Raw genomic sequence first — 13,468 nt, 5'->3', positions numbered from 1 at the left:
CATACTGCTTGCCTCTGCTGCACCTGGAGTGTGTGCAGGCTGCTGGAGTCTACTGAAACCTGGTTCAGCGATGGAAAAGATCATTGTCTTGTGGGGAAGGACTTTGTTTGATGCAACAATTTCTTTCTTTTGATACAACATGTCAGAAACAAAGAATATGACCGTAGAATAGGGCTGAACGATATGCAAAAAAATCAATTGGGAATTTTTTGGCAGATATTGTGATTGTGATATGAGTCACAATTTCAGTTTGAATGATTGTTTTTGCATTTCACTTTCACTGAAAAAAAATAAAAATGATGATGTGATTTTTGTTGGGGCTTGTACCAAACAAGCATGTTCCTTTACGTCTGGAGAATATGATAAGTAGGCCCGGGGCATCTCTGTAACACCACAATGGTTCATTTATGGTATGTTGTGACACATTTTACTTTTATCAAAAATTTGCAGCTCTGTGATTTGATATTGCACTTTTGATGAATTGTTCAGCCCTACTGTAGATGTTAGACAGACATCTACTGCCAACAGGAGTTAGTCAATGAATTCTGTAGATATGTATTTGTTAAGTATATGTGTCTGGTTATCCTCAGTGATATGAAACTGTCATTTGAAACACATACTGATTCCAGGCCTAATATGTGCCATAAAAAATACTCTACTATATACAATATTTTGTAACTTGCGGCGAACACTGCATGGAAAGTGTCTTCTTCTGTTCATGGCTTTAATGCATTTATGCCCTATTGATCTGTTCAAATGTCAAAAGGGTTTCATCTTAACAAGTGAAGCTCTCCTGTTTTCCAGTACAGGTCTACTATGTTATTCGTTGTTCAGATATGAAAGCTACGTAATCCAAACGCAAATACCACACATAGCGTGACCTATTTTGTTAGTAATGATAACACTGATGACAACAGCTGATCATTTCAAAGTTGAAAACCTGCACTTTAACCTCATTTCAACTTTCAAGATACTGAACAAGATACTGAACATTGTTTAAGTGCAAAAAAATGCAGAATATATGTAAATAATGTATTTGACTTTAAAATAGATAAATAAAACTCTTAATTCACACCTCAGGGATGCAGTCTTCATGGGTGACGACCCGCACAATATCATCCAGGGGCAGCAGGGAGTTACACTTGATCTCTGTGTACACATTCTTGCCCTCAGTGCAGACAGCCAGCAGTTCCACCAGGTGGATGTGGTACATCAGAGGGCTGTTTTCATCCATGCGGTCCCGCTCCGAGCGCATCATTTGGACTAGTGTTTGAAAGGAGGCACGATCGTTGTAGAAGACCAGGACATCCTCGCCTGAGTTCACCAGCTGAGTGGGGACATCACAGTAACAAGACGTCTAGTCAGTGTTACAGTAAATCACTTCCACCAGTACCTTCTCTATCTATTAGTGTGACTAACATTTCTCTCTCTCTCTTTCTGCTTTAATTCAATGACCGTGGTGTTACTATCAATACTAACTTGTTTTTTCTAATAAAGATCATAGAACAGACCTCAGCCATGACAATGTCCTGACATTTCTTAATGAACTTGTTCTCAGCCTTCACTATGGTCTGCAGGAACTTCAGATACTGGACGTGACGACCATGAGTCTCAGTGCAGTGGACAAAGTGTTGGACCACACGCTCGTTGATCTCACTGCACAGCTGGAAGTTATTCATGAAGATGTGCTGCATGGTGACTGCCTCTAAGATCTGGAAGAGAGAGAGCAAAAGGAAAATCTGTCAAAATTAGTAATGATGTGTGAGTTTCACATTTCACATAGCATTGTGAAAACAGAACTGTAACAACTGTAGAAAACAATCACTCAGAGTAACCCTGTGCTACTCACCCCTGGATTAAGAAACAAGTTGATGTGCTTGTGGAGAAGAGCCTGGTTCTGCTGATTCCCTGCGCAGAAATTCTGCAGAAACTCGTGAGCCAGTTTCATGATCTCCTGCATTCGCACATCCTCACCCTAATGCAGACAACACGGAGCGAGACTTGTTTTTCATTTAGGTTAAATGAATGGGGAAAATGTAAATGTGTAAAAGTGTAAATCCTAATTATTTTGCATGTGATGTGGCACCTTCTCGTAGGGGATCTGCAGGAGCTCCAGCACCACGCTGTGAGCTCCCATGTTCCTCAGCAGCCTCTGCTGCTGTTTCTTACTCTTCTTCCCTGAGCTCCCCTCCTGGACACACAGCTTACTGAGGCGCAGCAGGATCTGAAGACAAACAGCAGGAGGATTTTAATGACAGATAACAGGTCACAAACATGAACGTACAAGATTAATAAACGTATGATCATACCTCTTTTACAACCCTGTAGTTGTAACTGCTGGTGCTCTCTGTCTTCTTTTTGTCAGAACAGAGTGAATCTCCCTGCAAAACAAGAAGCAGAAGAGAAGAAGTTTTATAGCATTACTCCACTACGATCTATACTGAGGCCTTTTCATGAGTTGTCATGTTTTCAGGTTATCATACACTGTACCTTCTTTTTGTTGTCAGACTCTGAAGGTCCATCTCCGTCCATCCCATCCTCTCCTTGCCTCTTGTACACCCACAGTTCAGACTTCTCCACAATGGACCTCAGCTGGTCGAGATCTGACTTGATCTGCTTGTAGTTGTCCACATCCTGACTTGTCACCAGCAGCTGGACCTAACATGAAGTGAAGGGAGATGTATATATGTACAAACTTCAGGTAAGAAATCCATACCTTTTTAGGTTTCTAGTCCTGCACTTAAATATAAATGTGTGCATAGTCAGATATTAAAAGGGAGTGTTGAAGAGTGGTGGGGCGTACTTGTTTGAAGGCCATGAGGACCTCCTGTCTCTGGCTGAAGTGTCTAAAGAGCAGGTGAAGTGCTCCAGACACCAGAGGAGGGTAGTCATGCATGGTCAGGTGCAGCAGGACCCTTAGGAAGGTACGACCACCATGGTCATCCAGATCTAGTGGAGTGTTCTCCTCACTGTGAAGACAGTGGAACAAAAATTACATAAACTTTCATCTTCCTTCATCTTGCTTCAAAAAAGGCTTTTGTAAAGATTAGCGAAGATTAGCAGGATTACCTTCCTCCAAAGATCCCCTCTGCCTGTTCCTCAATGTTCTCAAAGTCAAGATTTCCTAGAGTCAGTCAAAGCAGTTTTCAGAATAAATAAACTTCAAATAAATCAATGTTAGTATTCATATGGGTCAAAATGTGTAAGTAATAAAACCATGTGGATCCATACCTGGCATCTGACCTGTGACATTATTGGTTCCATTCTGACTGGCAGTGTTGTCTCCCTGTGGGTTGTTCTCATCAAATTCACGTTTGAAAATACAGAGCAGGCAGGAGATCCTGTAGTCGAGCCGCACATTCAAAATAAACTGAAGGAAAACAGAAAAAAATGGTACAACTCAGACAAAAGGGCTCAGTGTTTGGGTTTGAGGAAGAAGCAGTGTTCCTGTGCACCGCTACCTGTAGAATCTCAATGATCTTAAGCTTTGTGTCCATGACCATGATGTCTTCTCTCTCTGGTTCAGTCTGGGTTTTCACCACGTCTCCCTCTGGCTGATGAGTTGGTGTGGTGGGCAACAAGCCGCCCCCTCGCAGCACTACCTGGGTCATGAGCTCCCCGACTCCATGGATGGACTTCATCACATTGCTGCCACCTATAGCAAATAAACCAAGGAGTAAAGGCTGGGAACACACTGGCTGCGTGGTATGTGCTTGACGGCTACAGAACGTCGGTTATCATTTCAGCACCCATTGTTAACGGGCTTGAACGGACAGACTTCCTGCATCCCGCCAATTTGTAATATGTGACACACGCGGTTCCCAGCAAAAATAGACATGGAAAACACCTATTGACATTATACGAGCAACATTACATAAGATTGACACCTTTCACTATAGTTGTCTATGTCTAGGCTGAATCTGAAAATGACACTGACATAAAAAAAATATAAATAGCAACTGCATGTGGAGACAGTGGCATTATAGTGACATATTCTGTCAAAAATAAATTAGAAATGAATTTCATTCGAGAACATTCGAGTAACCAGCTGATGTCATTATCCAAGGCAAACTCTATGTAGAAAGATAAAGCTGGCAGTAGCAGTGACGCAGCTGCCACGCACACGGAGTGCAGGCAGTGTGTTACCAGCATAACATTTAAATTCATAGGAATGGTGGATATTCGTGTGGAATGATCTTTTACAGAACTTTACCACACTGGAATCTCGGTGTCAGATTCAGTTTCTTGACATTTTGCTTTTTAAAACACATCTATGAAGATTTAGTTGTGATTCATTGCTACCAGTTAACCAGTTTTTACGGTCACTCAATGATATGTCTCTGCAAGAAAAGTCAGAGACTAAGGGAAAGAAAGTGACAACACATGAAAATGGATGTTTACCTTTGCTTTCCTCTCCCTTCTCAATCTTATTGATGGGGTATATGGTGCTGACATGCACACAGTCTAAAATGTTCAGTAAGATCTTTGTCAGTCGAAGCAGGTCGCTGAAGTTGTAGAAACCAAAGTATATGAGGTTCCTTGCCAGGTTCACTACCTACAGACAAGAGAAGTCAAAACCATGATTTATTATGTAATTAAACCAATGTGACCAATTCAGTTCATACTATCCACAAAGAGGCAGTACCTCAAAGGTGAGCTTGTTTTTCTCCTTGTCAGAGAAGGGAATGTTCTGCGACACCACTTCTCTCAGGTAGTTCTCTACAAAATCCATTGTGAGGCAGAACCGCTCTTTGATCTCATCTCTGGTGGTACCATCGTTGTCATAGCTGCGTAATTATACAATTAAAGGAGAAACACGTCTAAGAGATGACATCTTCACAAGGGAAATACAAGTCAATTAAATTCCAGAGATGAACTCACTCATCAATAGCGATTTTGGAGGGAATCTCAGACCAAAGACGAGCATATTTGACGGGCGTAACCTGCTCTTGAGGGTCACGGTCCACATGCATGTGCAGCATCAGGCGGCAAAAAGAGGCCCGCAGGTCAAATGGCAGGTCCTCATCAGACATAGAGCGCAGGATCAGATCCACATCCAGCTGACCGGAAATCTTGTTGATGGCCAGGTACTGACGATCCAGACACATCCGGGCAAAGAGGTTCAGTTGGCACCTGAGAGGAAATATCATGCGAGTTCGGAATTATTAGAGCTTTGTCTTTTTAATCAGAAATTAGTTATGGTCATATTCATTATTCTTGAATATTACTTTGTGCCTGTGTGGTGTTATTATTTTATTTTCTCAAAAAAAGGTCATAGTTCCATCAGGTACAAGTCAAACTTTAAATGTGCAATATTTCAAAATTACACTTTATGACCAGACATGTAGTTGTTTTGGATTGTAATGCACTATACAAGCTTACTTTGAAAAACATTCCCCTTCAGATTAATGTTAAAATCAGTCTAATATGATTTTACAACAGCATATATACAATATATTCATATGTGTATAGCTAAAGACATCTCACCTGTAGTAGCTGACCACCTCCTGATCCTCTTTCTGGCCCTCTTTTGCATCCTGGGCCAACTCCCTGACGCTCTTACTCCGGATTTCCTTACAGTTGTCTTTCCAGAACAGCCACACCTCCTCCTCATCCTCTGCCTCCACTGGGTTCTCTCCATTTGTTGTCGTCTCAACCTCAAACCTCGACAGGACCAACCTGGGTAACAGCTCAAAAGTTACGGCAAAACAGCTCATTTCAGCTTAGCAGCTAAAACCGTGATACTTAAAGGTCCCATATTTAACACTTTGCTGATGTTTTATTTGTGTTGATCCATAAGAAGATATATTTATGGTTTCACAGTGTAGTTTTACATCTCCTCTCTCAGGCTTCTCTCTGGATCTCTTGTAACGACAGATTGGTGAGCCAATCAGAAGAAAGGAGGCTCTGAGCTTCTCTTCAAATTGGCTGCCTGTTTTCTGAGTGTTTGAATAAAAATATAGCAGATTTCAGGTGAATCCTACAAGGTTGGACGGAGGGTCCAGGTGGGCAGGGCTTGAGGAATGGTTGAGTGTGACATCACAAAGTTACAGAAGTCCTGACAGTTTGTTTTAAGGCTCAGTTTCAGACTGCGTGTATTTCTCTGTGGACTGAGCGCTTTGATACTTTCACAGTATCAACATAGAACCTAGACCTGCTTTATAATCAAAAAGCCATGGAAATCTCACTTTATACAATATGGGACCTTTGACAAAAATGAGGAGCTCACTTGGTTTCAATGAGGATGTCACCATTGGTAGGGTCCAGCACTGCATTGCAAATTAGCTCCTGTGTCACAGGGATGGACTTGTTCATGGACACGCAGAGATCTGACAGGTAATCAAGAAACCTGGGTACAGATCACAAAACATGAAATATTTATATAGACACTATTATAGGGATAAGAGTTAAGAGATTATACGACAGTCTGAAGTCAGGTAAGTAAAGTAAAGGTTAAAAAAAGTACATGGAAATACTAATGTGCACTCCACTTCTCTAACACTATGTGAAGGCCTCCTTTATTCAACCTTCTGGATCAGCCTGATTCACATATTATTGAAAACTCTTGACAAGACAGCAGAATCACACACCAACTGCAAATAGCCTGCCACGCCAAGGTCAGTCACAAGCAGTTACACTTGTACCCCTCTGCACAAATTTGAATATATTTACATAGATTTAAATTCCTTAGGAGATGTTATACAAACACATCTGACCCAAACTGACAACCGCCCGTTTTATGATACCAGCAGGGGCCTGTCCCGTCCTGTGAGCCTCACCTCGGCTCCCGGTTCTTCCTCACTAGAGTGACAAATGTGTCTATCTCTGCAGCAGTGATGTGTTTCTCCAGCAGCTTCCGGTTGTTGTGTAGCAGAGCTGTTATTGTGTCCTCTGCTAACACGTCATATCCTATCTGCTTCTGCATGAAGCGGAATTGTTTGGCTATGTATTCCTGTAATAAAACAGAAAGAAGACGAAAATAGTTATTACAAAGAAAAACTCATTAAGTGTCAGGGTCAGAGTGGTGCTGTTGTGTCCACCCACCTGGTTCTTCCTGTAATCCTGCTGGGAATGGCGCAACACTCTGTAGCACAGCCTGCAAATATGTCTGAAAGGAGCATGGCGCTGGTCTCCAAGTTCTTCCAATCGAAGCATGGGGCCATCGCCACTATCTGTGAAGGGGGCTTGGAGAAGTTTGAAAATCTGCAATGGAAATGGAAAATTTTAACACCCAACATGTGGTTAAACACAAACTTGCAAAACAGTTACAGTCTCCGGGAGTTTAAAACCAACCTGTTTAAGGATATTCTGCTCTCTCATGAGTTTCTGTCTTTCTCTGTTGGGTTTGTTAACCATGATCTCCAAAACATCCTGCCCACTGTTGGGGATGTCCACCACGAAGAAAACTAGATCTTCAAGAAGCTTTGTCACAAACCTGGAGAAGTGCACAAGTCAAAACATCTCGGTAAAACATTACAGAGTACTTCAATAACAGAAATTCAGCAGCTCTTTCAGTGATTTTCCTTCCGTTAGATATTTACAAAGAAATATATACACTTAACATGAAATACTATATACAAAACAAATAATCATTAAGAATTAAAAAAGTCTGCTGTGGATATTTCCCCCTACATACCTCCTTTCATTTTGTGTTATGGTACCCTTTTCCAGCTTGCCAGCAATAGATGCCAACACTTTACTTGCATCATTAGCAAAGTCTAAATCACGCACTTCTGCTGGCGGCACTGGTACAATGGCGAAAGCTTCCTTGTCTTCTTTTACTGCCGATGTTCCAATCTGGAAATATCAATAGTTTTTAGTGTTCAGAGAACCTTGGCTGTGCTACACATCTTGACCCCGGTCATCGGCTACTCACCCGTAACATAACAGGTTTCTCCTCCTCCTTGTCGATGGGGTTGTTGGTGCTGTGGACCCACGTGTTAGTGCACAAGTGTCTTAGCCTGACGTAGGAGCTCCTAGAAGTAAAAGTGGAAAGTGTCTGAGATGGCAGAACAATAAAATCAAGCTGGAGCAGGAAAAGTGTCAAAGCACTTTAAAAACACGAATGGCCATCAACAGCCACTGGTCTCATCAAAGTGTCTTTTCTGATGGGTAACTACTTTGGATTTGTTTTAACTCTTGGCTACTGGACATGACTCAGAGTCTACGTTATCCTTTAGTGAGAAACTGATTGCTTCCTTTTTCAAATAATTTGTTCAGATAACCAGAGCTTTGTCTTAGCACCATTTACACCTGTGTTTGTGGGGAAGTAATCAGGAGACAAGTGAAAGGAGGCTCAGATGAACTCTTTTCATTTCCTCTAAAAATATAAACTTTAGCACAGAACACATCTCACAGTCTGTTGGTCCAGTTCCTAAGACATTTGAAGATATTTATGTTCCCAAGGGAATAAAACATTTCAATTTTAATGATTCTATGACATTTTGTCTCTATTGTCATAGTTAAAATATACTGATGTGCATAAAAAGTTGAACTAGAGGAAAGAAGGAAACTTTAATTTTTATATATATATTTTTTTATTATTTTTTTACCAGCAGCAGTAGTAGTGTCAGTATGTGTTTTGATGAGGTTGAGGATGATATCATTTAACCAACTTCATAACATTCACTTGATTTGCAGTATTTTCAACACAAGCATGATGAATACCCCCATTTACATACATGAAAGTGGCAGATTATAATAACACAACCTGTCATCCACCACCAATTCTTAAGGCCTCATAAATGATAATAAAATTCTCATAAATCAACACCTCTGTGAAACAACGTCAGCACAAACAGAAGATTATGTGCGTCATAAAGACAGGACTTATGGCACATTGTATATATGATACAGGTGAATAAAGTGGTACATCAGTGTATATTAGTGTATCCGTTTCTCTCAGAAGTAACAAGTGAAGTATGTAGGTATGTAAACAAACTGCCTGGGTAGGGAAGATACTGCTTAAAATGGCCATCATCAGCAGAGTGAGTGGCATGACTACAGATTAGCCAGCAGTGACCTGTACAGTATCATCTCTCCATTTAACACTAAAAATTTACATGTAGTAAAGACTGAGCCAATTACGTCCGTCCTTCATTCTCAAAGCATCTGGCCTGCTCCGTGTGTGTGTGTATGTGTGTGTGTGTGTGTGTGTGTGAGCAGGTGTGTATTGCTTGTCAGGCCCTCAGCACAGACATCAGACAGTAGCCATATTCATGGCAGGTATTACATAACCGCCCACTAAAGCTAACAGGCTTACCTTTGTGTACCGGTTCTTCCAGGCATTAATTAGTGCCCTGGCTAAAGTCTGATGGATGGGGTTATTTCAGGTAGGAGTGGGAGGGGCTAGCACCAGTAGCCTGCAGCTTACAGGCACGCACCTGACGATATGACACAATAGGGGCTTTGACACGAGGGGGAGAGGTTCTGTTCTTATCTGATGTGCAGTGACAGGGACAAATACGCTGTTGTAATTTTAGAACTTACTTTCCCTCTCACACAATACTGTCAACAAGAATAAAGGAACAAATCAGAGGCTTATTATAGAGTGAACCTGAAAGTATACAGCAGGGACACGGGTAAGCCCACGCAGCGTTACAAAGACCCTGCTTTTACCCGCAAGTATATGAAATATCTCATAATTAAGTACGTAGTAGGAGCACTGAGCGGATTTCCTGATAATGCATTTATCTGCTAGATGATGTGTGAAGACATACGCATTGTTTACACATCTGGTTCAAGGATTTTCTATCCATGTCTCTTTAGTACAATGGTTTCCTGTCTCATGCCATGCAGGGACTTTCCTTGGCTCATGTTTGTACCATCTCACTGTGACCAGCACGAGGAAATTCACATTAACACACAAGACAATCTCGCCGTCTCCTCTCTCCTGCTATTTGTGGTTCTCGACATCAGAGACCAAAGGTTTTGTCCATAGTTGCAAAACAGACTCTCATCACTTCAAAAAATCCCTACCTACTGATGTTCCAAATTCCCCTTCAGCTCTACACATGAGTCAAAACTTTACCATTGCCACTGTTTGATTTGTGATAGTCTTGACATCACTGTGGTCTGTCAGATTAGACAATGTGGTGGTGAGTTATTTGTCATTCCACCCATTTGCCCCCAATATTTTCCAATATACCTGATGTTATTTTTCCATTAAAGAGCAGAAACAAGTTTCCCTTTGAGGGGTCACTGACACTTTCCTGCTGTCTCTTTGCACACTAATGGTTCAGGTATTTATCAGCCTTGAGCATTGTACACACACAAACCACTATGTGCAGTTGTAGCAGAAGGAAGAAGATCATGTTTGTCACATAGGTCACGTACTTCCTCTGTGATATCTGAATATTATGTGGGAGTTAGGAGTTCCATATGCATGGTTGTGTTTACGTGTATTATACCTGGGCACCATAGAGTCCCCGCCTCTCAGTGTGGTGGGATCCAGCTCAAAGATGGAGGATATATCCATGCCGTCGGGAACTGGCACCAGGGTGTACATGATTTTCTCCTGCGGAGCTCGCAGACGACCACGCAGTGCTTCATTATCTGCATCCAGCTGCAGCAGGAAAACGTGCAGTGAGAGGGCGCAGAGCACTGGCTACATACAGTGAATGACTCGAGACCAGTGATAGATACATTATTGATCCCAAACCATGATGAGGCAGGGGGGTACACACTACCAGCCCCCACTTATCAGTTCTTCCTCCTGACTCATGTTATACAAATCAGAGCTCAGCTTCAGTCATCACTACAGACCATTGGGCCTTGTTAGCACATAGTTGAAAACTACAACTGCACACAAAAGCTCAGATTAGGTCGGTATTGGTTTGTACAACACTGCCACCTAGTGGTGATTTATTGTGAGACATGGATCAGATGAGGTGATTGCATGGTGGCACCCTGTGGTAATCTACTGCTACTAAAAGGAGGTCACACGCAACCAAAATGAAAGTTAGTTAAGTTATTGGAAATTGAGGGTGCCAAAAGATAAAGTGGACAATAAAGCAGCAGACACAAGAAGACAATGACAGGCGCTTGGGCTAGTTTACTGCAGCCAAATAAAGATTACATGATGGTACCTGGAAATTAAAGGGTGTGAAGTCCACCACCTAGAGCAGAAAGCAAAGATCCACCACAGAAGAGAACAGATTAGATCGATAGCGTGACGATGCTACACACTCAGATGGAAGAAGATCAGACTGACTTACCGAGGACCGCTGCTCAGCATTCTCCTCCTCAAAGTCTGGGTTCACCTGGGAAACACACCCACATGTTACATATCTAACATCCCTGTACGTCTACAGCTCATGGCTCTAGACCAACCCTGTCAGAGTATTCAGCTGATTTAAACTAAAAGTCATGCTGCTATGTCAGACACATATGAGAGCCCATGAACTGTACGCACGAGTCAGGAATTATATCGATATCAGATAAGGTGAGAGAAGTTGACACACACCTCACCCATCTCGGCAGCCAAGTAACATCCTGTGGCCAAGTGTTTAAACCTGAACAGGCTGTTCCAGTAGCCTGCACCTCCCCTACATGGGTCATGGTGGACCACCTGGTAGTGATATAAGACATGGAAAAGAAGCCATGAATTAATCCTGGCTTGCATTAACTATACTTAGTAAAAGCACGATGGCATAAACTTCAAAAACATAATTAGGGTTTATCTGAAGAACATGTTGTGCTAACCTCTACTTCCCACAGTGCTTTGCTGCTGGTGGCAGAGGTGGCAGACTGCCGGCCGGTGGTTCTAAGGAAAACATACTGCTTCTTCCTGTGATCGTCACATGTGAGGAACTTCTCCTGCTCTGCATGGAACAACCGCACTACGTCACCCTGCAATTACACACACACACACATAAACCTATGTTTCACAACGTATGTTTTTACCATCTTTAATGTGTTTTAATTTCTTTAACGTCTTTGTAGCCAGATAATTAAGGTATATGCAAATATATGTGAAAATTGTATGTTATAAATTGATGTTCTATAAAAATATGAGGGTACCTACCCCTTTGAGTATTGTTTCTTTGTTGTCACTCCATTTCATGAACAGAACAACTTTCCAACTCGTGTTGCAATTTACAGAATTAACCTGATAGACAGAGGAGACAGAAAAAAAAAACTAAAGGTTAAGAAATGTCATTTCACCTTGGATTTTGTTATGTCCTGTCAATAATGTAGGCTGTTAAACCAACATTTCATCTTCCACTTTAATGAAGCAAATGTGCAACCCATCCGTTGTCTTATTTACTGTACAGCCCTGTAAGTGTTCATGTACCTCATTGCATCCTGGGTTGTCAACCAGCTGGTGGCTGCTGGCATGTAGAGGCTGTCCCGCATTCACAGGGTTAAGAACCACTTTATCTCCAATCACCACCTGCAGGTGGAATAAATATAAACATTTACATTTACACACTTTTATCCAAAGCCACTTATCAGTGAGGGACATTACTAAAGCTTCAGTGCAGTAGGAGACCTCGTGGAACTACTAAGTACTACATCCATTTAGTACACACATCTCTTCAAACTTGCCTATTCTGTTTAACTCCAACACTAGCATTCAATACAATCATTTACTTTATGCAATTATATTTATTGTAATTTATTTTGTATTGTATGCATTGTACTTGCTATTTCATTTCTATTACTGTGTATTGTAAAGTGTCCTTGAGTACCTTGAAAGGTGCCGATAAATAAAATGTATCTTTATTATCATCATCATTATTATTATTACTAAAAATAAGTGCAAGGAGATCAAGTAAAGGGGTACAAGTGCTATTTAAGCATGTTAGCGTGAACAACATAACAACAACATAAGTGTCCTTCCAATTAACATTTAAATACAGACTCATCCAGTGAAATACTGCTGCTCTAAGGGGAAACTGTGTGGGATTGAGCACTACATTTAAATTCCAACCAGTAAGTATGTCACTTCCCAAGATATCAGCCATCATTCTTCAAAACTGCTATTACCTTTCCTCACAAGATGAACATAACATGAAGGTGTGGGAGATCTGGGAACACTGGATCATGCTAGTCTCTAGATGGACACTAGGGGGAGTAGTGGACCATATTGTGTGTGAACAACTGGCTCAGACAGAATCATTGACAGTGTTGCCCTGACCCTGAGCATCATGCACCAACCACAAACAAATATGTGGCGGTCTAAGCAGCAACAATGAATAAAAAAAATCATCAATGATTTATTAGTGCTTGCTCACACCGCTGTATGCACAACATTTTAAGATGAACTCTTCAAGAGATCCACAGTGTACAGGCAAGAATCTCAAGTATATTACTTTTGGATGTGAGGAGCAGTTTGGAGTCAGCCCTAATCTTAATCTCGTATTGGCTTCAAATACAAGCAACACAAGCCAAATTCTACTCTGTGTAATTATTCCAGCTAAGAAACAGTGCACACTTGGACCCTGGGGGAAAATCTTCATGTTTT

General features: G+C 41.4%; 1 protein-coding gene across 1 annotated transcript in view; it reads right to left on the bottom strand.

Moving 5' to 3' along the window:
- Positions 1–13,468, bottom strand: part of LOC111221456 (inositol 1,4,5-trisphosphate receptor type 1-like) — an 87,880-nt gene that overhangs the window by 56,937 nt on the left and 17,475 nt on the right. The window contains exons 7-32 of the mRNA XM_022744810.1: positions 12,296–12,394; positions 12,026–12,109; positions 11,704–11,850; positions 11,465–11,569; positions 11,217–11,261; positions 10,410–10,564; positions 7,877–7,976; positions 7,637–7,797; positions 7,294–7,435; positions 7,045–7,203; positions 6,780–6,952; positions 6,230–6,349; positions 5,488–5,679; positions 4,882–5,133; positions 4,646–4,787; positions 4,402–4,555; positions 3,462–3,655; positions 3,232–3,370; positions 3,070–3,124; positions 2,804–2,969; positions 2,491–2,658; positions 2,310–2,381; positions 2,087–2,224; positions 1,850–1,975; positions 1,512–1,712; positions 1,076–1,327 (exon numbers count right to left, since the gene is read on the bottom strand). Coding sequence (XP_022600531.1) covers positions 1,076–1,327; positions 1,512–1,712; positions 1,850–1,975; positions 2,087–2,224; positions 2,310–2,381; positions 2,491–2,658; positions 2,804–2,969; positions 3,070–3,124; positions 3,232–3,370; positions 3,462–3,655; positions 4,402–4,555; positions 4,646–4,787; positions 4,882–5,133; positions 5,488–5,679; positions 6,230–6,349; positions 6,780–6,952; positions 7,045–7,203; positions 7,294–7,435; positions 7,637–7,797; positions 7,877–7,976; positions 10,410–10,564; positions 11,217–11,261; positions 11,465–11,569; positions 11,704–11,850; positions 12,026–12,109; positions 12,296–12,394 — 3,741 coding nt within the window. The remainder of the gene's footprint in view (positions 1–1,075; positions 1,328–1,511; positions 1,713–1,849; positions 1,976–2,086; positions 2,225–2,309; positions 2,382–2,490; positions 2,659–2,803; positions 2,970–3,069; positions 3,125–3,231; positions 3,371–3,461; positions 3,656–4,401; positions 4,556–4,645; positions 4,788–4,881; positions 5,134–5,487; positions 5,680–6,229; positions 6,350–6,779; positions 6,953–7,044; positions 7,204–7,293; positions 7,436–7,636; positions 7,798–7,876; positions 7,977–10,409; positions 10,565–11,216; positions 11,262–11,464; positions 11,570–11,703; positions 11,851–12,025; positions 12,110–12,295; positions 12,395–13,468) is intronic.

Source organism: Seriola dumerili, unplaced genomic scaffold (assembly GCF_002260705.1).
Source record: "Seriola dumerili isolate Sdu_G_001 unplaced genomic scaffold, Sdu_1.0 BDQW01000088.1, whole genome shotgun sequence".
Taxonomy (NCBI): Eukaryota; Metazoa; Chordata; class Actinopteri; order Carangiformes; family Carangidae; genus Seriola; species Seriola dumerili.
Note: the sequence above shows the minus strand (reverse complement) of the source record. Positions and strands in the feature narration are given on the sequence as shown.